The 16,533-nt window shown below is 33.4% G+C and overlaps 2 protein-coding genes across 4 annotated transcripts; both read left to right on the plus strand.

The window, feature by feature from the left end:
• The first annotated feature begins 2,799 nt into the window (after positions 1 to 2,799).
• On the plus strand, positions 2,800 to 7,488 carry LOC127256100 (probable alkaline/neutral invertase B). Of its 3 annotated transcripts, none has more exons than XM_051281943.1 (5): positions 2,800 to 3,226; positions 3,929 to 4,400; positions 4,789 to 5,220; positions 5,303 to 5,861; positions 6,940 to 7,487. In XM_051281943.1, exons 2-5 carry the CDS (start codon positions 3,954 to 3,956, stop codon positions 7,233 to 7,235), a joined length of 1,734 nt encoding a protein of 577 aa, XP_051137900.1. In that variant the 5' UTR covers positions 2,800 to 3,226; positions 3,929 to 3,953; the 3' UTR covers positions 7,236 to 7,487. The 3 variants fall into 3 exon arrangements, with proteins under 3 accessions (XP_051137900.1, XP_051137908.1, XP_051137892.1); XM_051281951.1 differs by lacking the exon at positions 2,800 to 3,226 and adding an exon at positions 3,344 to 3,472 and having other exon boundaries at positions 6,940 to 7,488; XM_051281935.1 differs by lacking the exon at positions 2,800 to 3,226 and adding an exon at positions 3,345 to 3,565.
• Positions 7,489 to 8,917: 1,429 nt separating this feature from the next.
• Positions 8,918 to 13,520, plus strand: LOC127256922 (uncharacterized). Its single transcript, XM_051283157.1, has 6 exons — positions 8,918 to 9,395; positions 10,613 to 10,812; positions 11,578 to 11,718; positions 11,784 to 11,864; positions 12,120 to 12,244; positions 13,225 to 13,520. Exons 1-6 carry the CDS (start codon positions 9,173 to 9,175, stop codon positions 13,271 to 13,273), a joined length of 819 nt encoding a protein of 272 aa, XP_051139114.1. The 5' UTR covers positions 8,918 to 9,172; the 3' UTR covers positions 13,274 to 13,520.
• Positions 13,521 to 16,533: the final 3,013 nt, after the last annotated feature.

A 16,533-nucleotide genomic window follows, 5' to 3' on the forward strand; every position in this document is an offset into this window, starting at 1 on the left:
TGTAAATTATGCTAAGAGATATTGATAAGTTAGTGGATAACTAATGAGATATGTCTCGGTCCCTACACTCTTTATTAGCTTTGTCCATATTGGTATTTTGTAGACTAGAAAAAAACATCCCCAACAAACAAATGTATAGTATAAGGAGTAAATATTATACACAAGACTTATTAGGACTATTCACACTATAAGTAAGCATTTGCCATTGAGATGTACATTGAACGTGTTCATTGATATTTTTAGGATAATATGGTGAGTACACATTTTTTTCACCACATGTCGAATGTGTATTTAGTTACTTATTAAGCCTATTCTTTAATAGGAGTACATGCAATCGTATCAGAAATATGTAAATTAGTTAAATAAGGAATATATATCTTCATTGAGGGTATATTGTTCATATTTAGGAGTTTCTTCACATCCAACCATAAAATATTGTGAACCAAAGAACTATAGAGAATTATTCAACAGAAAAACTTATTTCAACTTCATTACCAATTCTAAACAATTGGGACTTGATGTCAAACATATTCACAATCACTTATAATCAATGTCAAAGTAGCTTCTTTTTCAAACAATTCTAAATGAGTGACCATAGTTTCTTTCAACTTCTCAAGAATCTCAATCTTGGTTAATCTTCCCTTGAACAATCTCGAAAAGCTTTCACATAATACGACGGCATTTTCAGATACATACACGCCTTTTGAGTGCAAAGCAAGAATTACAAAGAATTCTTCAACATAAAGTTTTATTTCAATTTCATAACTAATTTTAAATGACTAGGACTCAGATGTTAAACATATTTACAATTGCCCACAACCAATGACATGGTAGCTTTATTTTCGGACAATCTAAAAAATGCCCAAACGGCGTGAGTTGCAGAACGTTCAGTTGTTTGTCATTCATTCCAACTTTAAGTTTAGCCATGTTTGTATAGAAGAAAAGTATAGAGAATCTGGAGGTAAGTCCTTTGTATTCTTTTTCGGGTCTGCCATCATTTCAGAATAAAGACATCTTTGTGAGTATGACATAACTACGAAGGTAAATAATCTTCTAATTGAGACATATAAATTAACAGTCAAGGCACACCAATAAAGACACTCGCAAACAATATAAAGAACAAATAAAATTTTACTAATTGACAAAATAGATACATCTATAACCAACTTCATAATAGAGACATCTTCCAACACATTAGTATTTATAAAATCACCTAACAAGAACAAGTTGTCTACAATATTCGAAAAAAACAAAGAGTACCGCCCCCTTTACATCTAAATCATTTTACTATAAATGCACACCTATAAAAATACAACTGAAAGTACTTCTATAAATAACAAGATTATTTATAATTTTCAACACATAAAATAGCTTATATTCGACCCGATAGTGAGATACGAAGTTCAAAGTAAAATACTGTCACTGAGGCTTTTATTAACCCAACCGACGCACAAATAAAATAGATACAACCACACCATGAACTTAAAATTCCAATCCTACAAAAAACATAAACTTTAACTTACTTTTTCGAATTTCTTTTTGGTGATGAGGTCTTTTTCGACATCTCAAACAGAAACAGAGCTTTGGGTAGTGAATAAAGACTTTTTACGGTGGATGAAATTCCTTCAAGGAGGCTCGACGGCAATTACTTCAGTGAGGACTTTAACGGCAAGGGAAAACGTGCAAGGAGAAGGGTTTGAAAGTGATATAACATCAATGATTCGGATGGTGGGTTCTATTAAGATTTTATTTTGTTTTTGAGTTTAAATTTCTTTAATTGATATTAGAATATAAATAGAAATTTTACACATAATTATAATAGTTTTTGGTACAACGGGATAATTTTGAAGTACTGAATAGATAATATTGGTTTATATAAAAATAATGTAAGTACATACTATACTATAGTCATTATATTATATGATAATTTAGGGTCAAATGAATATTAGGAATTAAAGCATAATTGAAAATAAAAAGTAGGGAGTGCAGTTAAGTCAATGAATTTATATATACTAGAGTGAAGCCGTGCTATGCACGAGGTAGTTATAAATTTTATTGAATTATTAAAATTAATTATTGTTATTAAATATATATAAAGTTTTAATATGAGAATTATTTGAATAAATTAAAATATTTTATACGATTAATTTTTTAGTATTTTAAATATTAAATTAATAAATTTTATCGATTAAATATATATTGCAAAAACAATGTCTATATATAATTTAGTGGTATCTATTCATATTTTTATAAGTAATTTTTAAAATTATAATTTAGTTGAAAATTATATCGATAAAAAATTTAAGATATTTGAACAAAACAAAAATCAAATTTCATTAATTTGTTACTGTCATTTTAATATAATTAAATTATAAAATACTTTCTCCGATCAAAATAATTATTTCGATTTATTTATTTTTAGTTATCTCACATTTTGCATTAAAAGACAATTATCTAAAAAATCATGCAAATATACTTTAGGAAAATAAAAAATGGACGGAGAATGTATTATTTAAAGAACGTTTAATTAATTAAGAAAATCAAATATAACGTAATTATATATTATACTGGTGGGACTCACCATCTAAAAATTTTTTAAAAATATTATATTTGTGGTGAGATCCACCATTAAATTTTTTTTTTAAAAATAAAAAATAATATATTTGTGGTGGGACTCATAAAAAAATTTTTTTTAAAAAAAATTATGTGTCGCCACGTGGCAACACAAAATCAAGGATAAATATATATATATTAGATTAGATTTTTTATGTCAATGAGTTTAAATCGAAGTGTCCGTAAAAATATACAAGTAAAACGCATTAAATAATAATTTATAAGAATGGAGGGGCGAAAAGCAGCAATGATGGGCGCTACATTACAAAGTTATACGAAAAGGTGTACGCCCGATGCCAACCGTGCAGGCCGTCACCAGCTGACGCGTGTGCGGGTACGCATTTCGCTCCTCCGCCACTGCCACTGCAACTGCCACACCTTCCATAATTGCTGCTCCTGCTGCCGCTGCCGCTGCCGGCCTCCATTTCCAATCTCCTACCAACGAGCTTTTCTGCTGCTCACGTGCTCTCCGTGCTTCCATTGGTTTGGTTTGGTTTACCAGCGCGATTCAAGTTTCTGAACCGACTAACTGATCGACAGATTCAGGCTGAAATTCAATCCGTTTGCGCCGCTGCCTGTTGCGTGTGGAGATTTAATTCATTCACCGATTGCGGTATATATATCTATATATATTTTGGATTTATATGCGTCACTGTGGATTTGGATGATTTGCGTAGGCACTCGTCAGATGATAAATTCTACGGTTTTGGGCGAGGGAGATATGTAGGATTTTGTATTTTATTGTTCCTTTATTTTTTATGTTTTAATTGGACGTGTGCTTTCGAATTTCGAGACGCTGCTGTGAGATTTCTTTGACGCTTAATCGGTGCTTGTTGCAGTCGTCTAATCTAGATTTTGTGTATGTTTATGGATATGTGCGCTGTTTCTCTGCTTACTTAGAAGATGCGAGATCATTCTGAAACACAAGTGTTCGTCCTTGCAACAAACCTAGGTGTGTGTGTACGTTTGAAATTGCATCATTCTTCGTGTAGATAATTGAGATTTCTGTTGTTTTTGAGAGGCCACATTCGATTTAATTCATCAAATTTTGAAGTCTGTGTGTGGATAATTGAGATTTCTCATGTTTTTGAGAGGCTAAATTCTGTTTAATTCATCAAAATTTGAAGTCTGGGTGTTGATAATTGGGATTTCTCATGTTTTTGAGAGGCTAAATTCTGTTTAATTCATCAAAATTTGAAGTCTGGGTGTTGATAATTGGGATTTCTCATGTTTTCGAGAGGCTACATTCAGTTTAATTCATCAAAATTTGAAGTCTGTGTGCTCTCCTCACTCATCATAATGTGAACAACTGCAGATTGCATAGGAGAAGCTCTACCGCAATGTCGACACTCACAGTAGATGTACTGCAAAATGGTTATGCAAAGAACTCCGATTCTTCAAGCAATACGCGTGAATTAGAAGAAATTGATTTTTCAAAGCTACCTGACAGGCCTAAAACTTTGAATCTGAATAGGCAGCGATCCTATGATGAAAGGTCATTTACTGATCAGCTGCCGTTGCCCTCAGTGTTCTCTCCCCATCCACCCTCTAGAGCAGAGAACTTCTCACGGGAATTCGACCATTTTGACAGTGTGTATTCGCCAGGGAGGAGGTCAGGACTCAATACTCCTATGTCACAAATTGGCTATGGCATGGCCGCTGAGCCACATCCCATGATAGCCGAGGCTTGGGAACATCTTATGCGGACATTAGTGTATTTCCGTGGCCAGCCGGTTGGGACGATAGCTGCATTAGATAACTCCGAAGAAAAACTTAACTACGATCAGGTGAAGACGACAAATTATCCTTTTTAAATTCTATAGTATTTCTAGTGTTTTGGATTCCTTAGCTAGCCACTGAAGAATTCTTTCATTGTATATATGGGAATGAGCTTCTCGGTAACCAGAATTTACTATTTGGATGAAGCATACACAATAGGGTTGATCATTGTTGCAAGATTTTTGAAAATTGAAATTTTTTGTTATATCAATGAAAAATAGATTGCTATTAGCTGCAAGTATGAAAAAATTTTGTGTCTATATTTTGATCGTATGATTCTCGTATCAGACAGCACTTATGTTTGTTTTTCCACGTAAAGTGATTCGACTTTATGTTAAGATCAGGGACTTGTTAGAGACATTTATTAGCCGGTTTCTGAAGCTTTAACTTGTGTAGGTATTTGTCAGGGATTTTGTTCCAAGTGCATTGGCTTTTCTAATGAATGGACAGCCAGAAATTGTGAAAAACTTTATCTTGAAGACCCTTCGGCTCCAGTCATGGGAGAAACGGATCGACAGGTTTCAACTGGGAGAAGGTGTTATGCCGGCTAGTTTTAAAGTGTTACATGATCCAACCAGGAATACTGAAACATTGATAGCTGATTTTGGCGAGAGTGCGATTGGAAGAGTGGCTCCAGTTGATTCTGGCTTTTGGTGGATTATACTTCTTCGGGCGTACACTAAGTCAACTGGAGACACGCTTTTGGCTGAGAGGCCAGAATGTCAGAAGGGCATACAACTGATTCTCAGTCTGTGCCTTTCTGAGGGATTCGATACATTTCCTACGCTTCTCTGTGCTGATGGCTGCAGTATGATTGATCGTAGGATGGTAAGGCATTGATGCAGAAATGCTAACTCTCTATTCGATATGCTTCTGACTAGCATTATTTTTGAAACATTTGGATTTGTAGGGCGTCTATGGGTACCCGATTGAGATCCAGGCGCTTTTCTTCATGGCTCTAAGATGCGCCATGCTTTTACTGAAACAAGATGCCTCGGGCAAGGAATTTATTGAACGAATCATCAAGCGTCTGCATGCTTTGAGTTATCACATGAGGAGTTACTTTTGGCTGGATCTGAAGCAGCTGAATGACATCTATCGGTATAAGACAGAGGAATATTCCCACACGGCTGTCAACAAGTTTAATGTCATGCCGGATTCCCTTCCGGAGTGGATTTTTGATTTTATGCCACTTCATGGAGGATACTTTATCGGGAATGTTGGCCCTTCAAACATGGATTTCCGCTGGTTTTGCCTTGGAAATTGCATTGCAATACTATCGTCGCTGGCAACACACGATCAAGCAACTGCCATCATGGATCTTATTGAATCACGATGGGAGGAATTGGTTGGAGATATGCCTCTTAAAGTATCCTATCCAGCTATGGAGACCCATGAATGGCGAATTGTGACAGGATGTGATCCAAAAAACACCCGATGGAGCTACCACAACGGTGGATCATGGCCAGGTACATTGTGAAATGAATAGAATCATAATCCTACTGAATTTTATCTTTTTCGCCTTTTCTTCATGCTTTTCTAGTTGTTACTTCATAAATTATCGTTTGGATATATGTTTGCCTGCCGTACTTTAATGTCTCTTCGTCGTCATCACTTACATGATATATATATATATATATCGTGTGTAGTGGTTTCATGTATTTCCGATGATTCTTTTTCAGAAACTAAAATCACTAAATTGCATAATTTGTTTTTGTGCACTTGATATTAGTTTTTGGAAAAAAAAAGCAACATATAAAATCTATGAATCGATTACTGCATAGTGCATAATGATACGTTAGCGACCACATACTCGAAAATCATTGCTATATAGAAATGAGTAGAATCATAATTTTGCCAGTATATATATTTTTTCCCGCGTTGTCTACATCTTCTTCTAGTTCTTACTTCGTAAATTATCGTTTGGATATATGTTCACTTGCCGTATTTTGATTCCCAACCTAGAAGTCTTGTCATCATCATCCCTTAGTATGTAGCTTATGTAGTGGTTATTTCATGCACTTCCGATGATTCTTTTTCAGCAACTAACATGACTATGTCGCATAGTGTGTTTTTGACATTCTGTGCGCTCTATATTAGTTTCGGGAAATAGGCTACATGTAAAACGTATGAATCGATCATTGCATAATGATACATTAGCAACCAAAATACTTGAAATCATTTGCTATGTAGAAATGAATAGGACCATAATTTTTCTGATTTTTTTTTTGGCCTTTTCTACATGCTTTCTAGTTGTTAATTCATAAATTATTGTTTGGATATATGTCCGCTTGCCGAATTTTGATTCCTTACCTAGAAAATGACTCGTCATCATCATCTTACATTCTTTCTGATGATTCTTTTCCAGTAACTAACATGACTACATTGCGCAGTGTGTTTTTGTGCGCTTGATATTTGATCACTGCATAATGATACATTAGCGACCAAAAGACTCGAGAATCATTGCTTTCAAAGTTATATAATGGTATGAAAACCAGCAGTAAGTATACACGCTGAATGCTTGCTGTCTATTGATGTCTGCTGCAGTGCTGTTATGGCTACTTACAGCGGCATGCATCAAAACGGGGCGTCCCCAGATTGCAAGACGTGCGATTGAGCTTGCTGAAACCAGGCTGTCGAAAGACGGGTGGCCAGAATACTACGACGGAAAGTACGGGCGGTTTGTGGGTAAGCAAGCACGGAAATTCCAGACGTGGTCGGTGGCGGGGTATTTGGTGGCAAAGATGATGCTGGAAGACCCTTCGCATTTGGGCATGATCGCAATCGAGGAAGACAAGCAGCTGAAACCCGTCCTGAGACGATCCTCGTCGTGGACGGCCTGATCTGATCTCATCTCATCTCGATTAGTTGCCCGTCAAGTTAGGCTTATATATGATTCTTCTAATGTGTAGTGTAGCGCCATGGAAGATGGAACTGAACTGGAACTATATGTGTTTCTTGCATTCTTTTGCTTTATGTTTTAGTGTGTTTTGGATTTTGGATCATCTTCTTTTTATTACTCTTTCCGTCCCAAATACCGTATCTGCTATACTGTAAACACGGTGTTTTAGGAGGGATGTATGCAATATATAATTAAGAATGTATTAGTGAAAATAATTATTCTATAATATAAATAATTATAAATTAAAATTAAGATAACTAATTAGTTTAATTAAAATTAAAAAAATTAAAATGAGATTAAAGTACGTAATTATTTTTAAAAAAAGGAAAGTGACCTGGTATGTGGGACCGACAGAAATGACAACGTGGACATGGTATTTGAGATGGAGGGAGTATTTAGTTATTGGTAAAACTTGCGTGTGATCCCGGAATTGCAATCAAAGGCATATAATCCACCACCGTGATGTGCTAGGTAGCGTCGGAGAAGTTTATATATATATATATGGAGATGATATAATTATTATATGGCAAAATTGCTCATAACACTCCTGCTTTTGAAGTTCAGTTCAAAAATTTTTCTTATATTTTAAAAATTACACGACACCTCTTATATTTTTTTAAAATATTGCATGAAATTCTGTCACTATGAAATTTTTCTTGTGTTCTATCTATATGTTTTTGCTTTCTTGCAATATCTTTTAAAGTATAAAGAGTGTCGTACAATTTTTTAAAGTATAACGAGGATTTACGTTGAGTTTCGAAACTACAGAGGAATTTAATGCAATATTTTTTAAGGTATAAGGACCGCCATGTAATTTTTAAAATAAATGAGAGATTTACGTTGAGTTTCGAAACCATAAAAAAGTTACGTGCAATTTGAGCATTGAACTTGATAAGGCTAATTCGACTAAGTTAAAATGTTTACTAATTTCATACGTGCAATAAAAATATATAAAATTTATTTGTTATAAAAAATATATATTTTTGTGAAAATAAAAAAACAAAATAATACTACATCTAAATTCTTTTTCAAATTATAATCTAAAAGCAAAATATTTGTTATTTTATAATTTTAAACTATAATTCATATTATTTAATGTGTATTTTAAAATTATGTTATGTTAAATTAAAATATAACAAACAAGAAGATTAATGTACTATAAATCTAAACATATAAAATAGAGGTTAACACATTGTTTAAATTAATACAACAATGTGCTATATTAGTTTACGAAATGATAATATTTAATTAAAAATAGTATAAAATAGAATGTAAAAGACTAAAATATCTTAGAAGGATTTTAAAAAATATGTTAGAATAATAACCAGTGATAGTTTGAAAAAATAAAAATAATTTGTTACAAACTAAGACCACAATTACTAAATAAAAAATAAATCAATTGTTTTGCAAAAGACAAAAATAAAAAAAGAAGACAATTTTTATTGAGACGGAAAAAATATTATATAATTTCTTGTATTATTATTATTATTATTATTATTATTATTAACTGCCCATAAAAGTTAAAAAGATTAATAAAAAAAAATAAAAAATAAAAGGGTTACCTCGTTTGACTCTGTCTGTGTATGAGTTGTTCTCTTCCAATGAATGCTGGTCAAACAATCGCCCCTCGATTTGATTTCCTTTTCCTTTTTTTCGCTCGCTATTACATTACGGAGTATTCCTCCCTCCATTTGATTTCTTAGATTTCCTCTCCAAATTCACTCTTCCCCTTTCCCACTTTCAATCCGGATTGTTAAGGAATCTTTTTCGAATCCTCCCTATTTGTTAATTTAATCCAATTCGATCCCTCTTTCAACCACCCTGCTTGCCTGCCAGGGAAGATTAATCAATCAATCAATCGATCGATCCATCGCCGATATGAAGCCGCCGAGGAGGCCGATCCAAGCTGTAATCGCATGGCTCCGGCGGCAGCCACCTAAGGTCAAGGCCTTCATCGCCGTTATTAGCGGCATGGCCGCCCTTGTCCTCCTCCGCGCTATCGTTCACGACCACGACAATCTCTTCGTCGCCGCCGAGGCTGTGCATTCCGTCGGAATTACCGTTCTTATCTACAAATTGACCAAGGAGAAGACTTGCGCCGGTATGCCTAGGGTTTCCACTTCGATTGATTGGGGATTTAATTCAATTACCCATTGTTCATCGATTGCTATCATTATTTCAATTGTTCATTGATTATTTTAATCTGTTTGGATACAAATTTTGGCGAATTGAGAGTTGGATATTTTGTGGAAAATCTTGTTTGATTTCGTGGAAGAACATTGAAATTGGACTTGGAAATTTTCTTCTGTTGCTGTAGATTCGATTATGAGTTATTAACATATGCCTAGAATGGATTGGAATTGTGCTTTAGGAAGCCTATTGTGAATGCTTGTAGGTCATATTTTGATCTTTGTTGGTTAACTAAAAAGATTTCCGAATTCGCTATTTGTGTTACCACATACAATTGATAAATAGCATTGATTGATATTCGCAAGTTTGGCTCGTATGATTGCACAATTTCTATCAACAATACATGTTTATTGTACGTGTAAAGGAAGTTCATGACAAGCTTGTTAGCTTATCAATTCCCTTTGTGTTAGCAGCTAAGTTGGATTTCAGAATTTGATCTTCGCATTACAACCAAACAATAGATTTCAACTTGCAAGCAATACAGTGAAATTTACTTCTAATTTTGTATGCAAAGTTCCTCTACTTGTTAGTTAAGTTAGATTTCAGAACCCGATCTTTGAATTACGACCAAACAATAGATTGTAAGCTATACAGTGAAATTTCTTCTTATTTTGCATGTAAAGCTCCTCTCCTTGTTTGTTAGGTAATTAGATTCAGATATTTCTATTTGAGCTACAACCAAACATTAGATTGCAAGCAATACGGTGAAATTTACTTATTTTGTATGCAATGTTCCTTTTGTTTCCTTGTTCGTTAGCTAAGTTAGTGTCTGTGTCTGTACGACTTAAAAAATCCATCAAGAATAGTGATACATGTTTATGGTGCATATGAAGAAGTTTTATAGTTAGTTTGTTCGTTTCTTGATCTCCTTGTAGACAAAAGGAGACAAATCTACTTATTTATTTTGTACGTGATCCTTTTCAGTTTGAATTAGCCATTTCTTTTCTGAGTTGTCATGTCCTAATGTCATCCGCAACATACTCACGACAATTTGGATGTAGATTAGAGTGTTTTGGATTTATCCAATGTTTTCTCTATGGATTTTGCAGTTTTACTTTGGCCCAGTTTTTTATTTGAATACTTCTTTTTATTGTTTCGAAGCCACTCTTATAAGTTACTTTGTGGCAGGGCTTTCACTCAAATCTCAGGAGTTAACGGCGATATTTTTGGCTGCTAGATTATATTGCAGCTTTGTTATGGAATATGACATACACACTCTGCTTGATATGGCTACCCTCGCCACAACTTTGTGGGTTATTTTTATGATGCGGTTTAAGCTCAATTCAAGTTACATGGAGGATAAAGACAATTTTGCGCATTATTTTGTGGTATGATTCTCTCTCTGTTGTCTATCTTAACTATCTTCTCACCTTGTTTCTTATTTTTTCATTTTTCTCGTTAATCTTGACAAATTACACTCTGTAAGGGCGGTTAAATTCTTAGTAATTATTTGAATTAGTCGTAACCATATATCACTTATCTATTACTAGATGAATAGGGTTTGTTTGAATTTGAATTTTGGTTTAAATAGTATTCTTATTTGAAGTTTTGTAAGAGGAAATATTGGACTTGTTTTGAGAACTGTTTGTGCTTAATTGTAGTAGTTTTGATATGAAATCAAAACCAAATACAACCATAGTTTCCCCCCACTTTATTACATTTAAGCATAATTTCAAGACCAACTCAAGAACGGCCTCTTCTATATCAAACTATTGGGACATCGGTTTTATACATTTTGGTCTATATTTCCATACTTAAAGGCTTTAAGAGGATGCCCATTTTATTTGCGATTATTATATTTCTAGAAGTTGGAGAGGACACATCTATGTGTGTATGCTTTCAACCTTGATGCAAAAGAATCTGTCGTAATTATATTTTGTTAATGACTGTTTCTGCCAAAGAGACTAAAGTCTGAGGTCGTGTAGTTGTACATGTTTCAGAGCTGATCCTCTCATGGTTGTTTTTTTTATTTACTTTGGAGTCAAAAAATAAAGATTATTTGTTTGTTGTTTTATTTTTTTTTACTTCATTTTTACTGCCGTCTGAATAATTACATCATTCGCTGATTAAAAAAGATTATTGTGCTTGTGCAGTTGGTTCCTTGTGCTGTTTTAGCTTTACTTATCCACCCGTCTACCTCGCATCACATGGTCAACAGGATCACCTGGGCTTTCTGTGTCTATCTGGAATCCGTTTCCATTCTACCTCAGCTGCGTGTCATGCAAAACACTAAGGTAAATTTTTTCTAGAGAATGTTCGCTACGTAGCAAAAGACTAATTTTCAATGTCTTGTTGGCAGATTGTTGAACCATTCACTGCACATTATGTCTTTGCACTTGGTGTGGCACGGTTCTTGAGCTGTGCTCATTGGGTACTCCAGGTTTGTTCGTTTTCCCGAGTTTTTATTTCTGTTCGGATCACTACGCAACATTTTCATCACCACGCTCACGCATTACCTAAATCCATCAACTAATTCTCGCGAAACAGTCAAATTGCTATAGGAAGCTTCACCCTTTTACCATATTTGTCATTACATATTGAACATATTTCTCGATACAATATCTATTCGTCACATTTCAATCAAAATTGCTCGATTTTGATACACGACCGACTCTTGTCCCTTTTTATTCAATAGGTTCTCGACAGCCGCGGCCATCTCCTCGTGGCGTTGGGTTACGGCCTCTGGCCTCCGATGGTTCTTATATCAGAAATCGTTCAAACGTTCATTCTAGCCGACTTTTGCTATTACTATGTAAAAAGGTCAGTGCTACTTGCTTCTTTATTGTTTGCATGCATGTGTTTACTTCGAAAGATTAAAACCATAGCTAAACATTGCCAAACCTACACATTAAACTACATTACACGATAAATTACTAAACTATCACCCGAAACAACAATTACTTGCTATATAAGACTCCCTTTGCCATCGAATTATATGCTATAGCATTTGTATACAAATTTCAACTATGATAGATAATAATTGGTATATATTTGTCTTTTATAGTATAAACATTACAAAGAGGTAAATTCTCCTTCCGTCTTAAATCAAGATATTCATTTATGTTTTGTATGTGAATTTTGGAATATTAGTATTTTACATGTATGAGGTTCTCCCTCCGTCTGACAAAATTATGTAAGTTTGATTGGGTACGGAAACTAATAAATAATAACATTTTAATATTAAAATATAGTTGGTTAAAAGTAAAATGATAGTATTATAGGAAATTTATTAAAGAATTGATCAAAAGTAGTGGAGTATATAGAAGAAAATAGTATCAAATTGATTATTATTTGCTAAAGTAAAAGTAATAAAATTATGAGTGAATAAAATTGTTTACTGCATAAATTTCGGGGACAACAGAAAAAGAAATAGTGATATAATTTTGATTGATTTAGAAGGAATATAATATATGGGTGAAGAGACAGTTCTACCTTTTAGTGAGTTAAAATAAGTGATTGTATTGCGATAATAATAGTATGCAAGGGTTTTGTTTATTTTTGTGGGAACCATAATTACTAAAAAGGGAAATAAATAAATTGATTTCGGATGAATCAAAACGTCAAAATCGATAGATTAATTTCGGATAAAGGGAGCATGTTTTTTTACTAAAAAGGGGAAAATGAGAAGATGATTTTTTTATGATTGGCCTAAAGTGAGCATAGATTTAGATGATTGAGTGAATATATATATATATTCATACTTACATTCTTCTAACCGCATTTAATCCCACCGGCTGCAGTGTTTTTGGCGGTCAGCTCGTGATGCGGCTTCCATCCGGGGTCGTGTAAATAGGGTCCTGTTTTGTTATCAGTAGCAACTCCCAGACAAGCCGAGTCGAGTCTAATCGAATCGAAAAGGTGATGGCTTGCAAGGGTTTTTTGTGTGTGTTTTAAGCAGTCAGTCTTAAGAGCAAATTGTATCATACTTGATTTTATTCATCTTTGGGACTTGAAAGATCTATCTATCTATCTATCTATATTTGATAATCTGTATAATTATTGATTTATGGTTTTAGAGATGAGAATTTCAGTCCAACCATTTTGCAGTTAGATTTAGTTGTTACATTTTTGTACATTTGTAATTTTACTTTAATGATATATTAATTTATTATCAAAGTTTGTTTGGTTGAGATGTGAAATGAGGTTTTGGAAGTGAGTTGAATAGAGGTGAAATAAAATAACAAACACCCGGTAAGGTGTTTCAGGATTATGTTTGTTTAAATTGTTCTTTTTGTGAGTATAAAATGTTATGTTACTCGGTGTATGTTTCTTATTTTGTTTGATAATATTTACCACTAAAAAAGTACAAATTAAATAAATTATTTGTATTAAAGGGAAAAAATATACATTAATGAATGAAATCAAATTTGAGTAGAGCCTAGGGGAAGCACATTCAGGTACGTAATGTTTGGTTAGGGAGTTTATATTTTAGATTTAAGTATTTCTTAATAAAATTTTAAATTAAAATAGTTACATGATAACAAACTTGATGAACCGTTTTTTTTTTAAAAAAAATTATTTTATAAAAGAAAAATCTTCAAACAAATACAATTCACTATATTTAAAAAAAAAATCATTTTAATCATTCATTTTTTTTTTAAGACGACGCCCATGATTTCTATTATTTCTCTAAATAAACATATATATATATAATTAAGATTATCTATTTTTTTATAAATTAATTTATATTAATTGTATGTAAATTATATATTATTCGTATTGTAGTATAAACTTATATTCTTATGCAAAATGAAATATTATTAAATTATAATTTAAAAATATTTAAAATTTATTTTTAATCAAATATATGATATATTATAACTCAATTTATAACTAAAATTTTGTTGAATAATTTTGTTTTTCAACGGTGAAGTAATAAACTTGCCTTTGTTATTCAACAGTGAAGTATAACTTCCAACTACACCTCTTAAACTTGCCTTTGTTATTCAACAACGACCTATAACTTCCTACTACACCTCATAAACTTACCAATAAACTCATCTTTACTTACCATATGTGTATAGTTTATATTGTACTCACCTTGACGAAAATTATTTGTGATAGAAGTGGGAACTGAACTTGTTACGAATATGACCCAAATAAATATTTGCAGAACCTTAACAATGACAAAAGTAAGAATAAAAATATTAAAGGACAGAAGAGGGTTCGGTCAAGACGACCTACATCCACCGGCAAATGCGGAACAAACTTTCTCTATCAAGAGAAAATACAAAATAGACTCGAATAATAATTTTAAAGCCCATTCTCAATCTCCCTAATGCTCTCAAAGCAAAACAAGTAAGCCACAACTATATATGGAAATATTACTTGTTTGTTTTTGGTGTTTTAAAATCCAACTCAAAGCTACCAATTTATAAAGAGGGGATTATGGCTAATTTTTCACCGCAAGCAATGTGGGACACAATCTCTCTCAACATTAAAAAACACTCCAACATGGGACAAAATCACATAACAAATCTCCACATTGGCGTGTCCAACATTGACAAAAAATAGTGAGCTTGCTCCACCTTCCCTACACAAGTCCCATCGGGCTAAATCACAAACACTGAACTCCAATCCAACTCAAGCACTATTTGAACTTGAAGACTGAAAGAGATTTTGAAAACATATCAACAGGATTTTCCTTTTTATCAATTTTTTTGAACACAAACCTTCTTTTGAACAATGATATCTCGAATGAAGTGATACTTCACATTAATGTGCTTTGTTCCATCGTGATGCCTTTGGTCTTTAGTCAAGTATATCGCACTTTGACTGTCGCAATGAATAACAATAGTACTTTGATGTATATTGAGCTCGCTCAAAAGACCTTTCAACAATAAAGCTTCTTTAATTGCCTCTGTCATTGTCATATATTCTGCATCTGTAGTAGACAATGCCACAATTGGTTGTTAGGATGCTTTCCAGCTAACTGCACAATCGCCAATACGAAATCCATAGCATGAGAGAGATCTTTTTCTATCGAGATCACCAGCATAACCAGAATCTACATATCCAACCAGAGAGCTACTATTTCTTCCAAACTCCAAACAGGTATTCAAAGTACCTTGTAAGTATCTCAGAATCAACTTCACAGTCTGTCAATTTGCTTTTTTAAAACAAGAGATATACCTACTAACAACATTGACTGCCTGCGAAATATCTGGACGGGTGCATACCATTGCATATATAAGACTGCCGACTACATTTGAATAAGGACTATGTGCCATTTCTTCTTCCTCTTCAACTAATTGTGGTAACTGAGCAGTTGATAATCGAAAGTGATTAGCGAAAGGGACACTCACTGGGTTGGCAATATTCATGCCAAAACGCTCCAAGACCTTCTTAACGTAGCTTTCCTTGAGTTAAGACCAGTCTTCTCTGTCCACAATCACATTGAATATTCATGCCAAGAATTTTTTTTACTGCTCCCAGATCTTTCATTTCAAATTCACCACTAGGCTGTAACTTCATAGAGTTAATTTCGGACATATTCTTGGCAGCAATAAGCATATCATCAACATACACCAATAGATAGATGCGAGTACCATCGGCTAACTTTCGAAAATAAACACAACTATCATAGGTACTCCTCAAATATCCATTACTCAAATAAAAGAGTCAAATCTCTTATACCACTGTCTCAGGGACTGCTTCAGTCTATATAAGAATTTCTTCAATAAACAGACATGGTCTTCCATTCCTCTAATTTCAAAACCCTGAGGTTGTTTTATATAGATATATTTTTTTTCAAGTTCTCCATGCAGAAAGACTGTCTTAACATCCATCTAATCTAAGTCCAAATCCTCAATGGCAACCAAAGCAAGCAAAACACGAATAGAGCTATGTTTGACAACAGGTGAGAAAACATCATTAGAATAAACACCTTAAACATGACTATAGCCCTTTGCAACCAACCGTGCTTTTATATCTTACTTGATTACCCCCTGGAATGTCTTCTTTTTTCTTGAAGACCCATTTACTTCTAATAATTCTCTTATTTAGCAGTGGTTTCACAAGAACCCAAGTACTATTTTTGTGGAGAGACT

This window comes from Andrographis paniculata, unplaced genomic scaffold, assembly GCF_009805555.1.
Source record: "Andrographis paniculata isolate CXL003 unplaced genomic scaffold, ASM980555v1 Contig12END, whole genome shotgun sequence".
In the NCBI taxonomy this organism is placed as follows: Eukaryota; Viridiplantae; Streptophyta; class Magnoliopsida; order Lamiales; family Acanthaceae; genus Andrographis; species Andrographis paniculata.

Coding starts and splice junctions, on each gene's coding strand:
- LOC127256100 (XM_051281943.1), top strand. CDS start 3,954: ATGTCGACACTCACAGTAGATGTACTGCAAAATGGTTATGCAAAGAAC. Junction 4,401..4,788: donor AAAAACTTAACTACGATCAG/GTGAAGACGACA, acceptor TAACTTGTGTAG/GTATTTGTCAGGGATTTTGT. Junction 5,221..5,302: donor GTATGATTGATCGTAGGATG/GTAAGGCATTGA, acceptor TTGGATTTGTAG/GGCGTCTATGGGTACCCGAT.
- LOC127256922 (XM_051283157.1), top strand. CDS start 9,173: ATGAAGCCGCCGAGGAGGCCGATCCAAGCTGTAATCGCATGGCTCCGG. Junction 10,813..11,577: donor ATTTTGCGCATTATTTTGTG/GTATGATTCTCT, acceptor GTGCTTGTGCAG/TTGGTTCCTTGTGCTGTTTT. Junction 12,245..13,224: donor TGCTATTACTATGTAAAAAG/GTCAGTGCTACT, acceptor CACCGGCTGCAG/TGTTTTTGGCGGTCAGCTCG.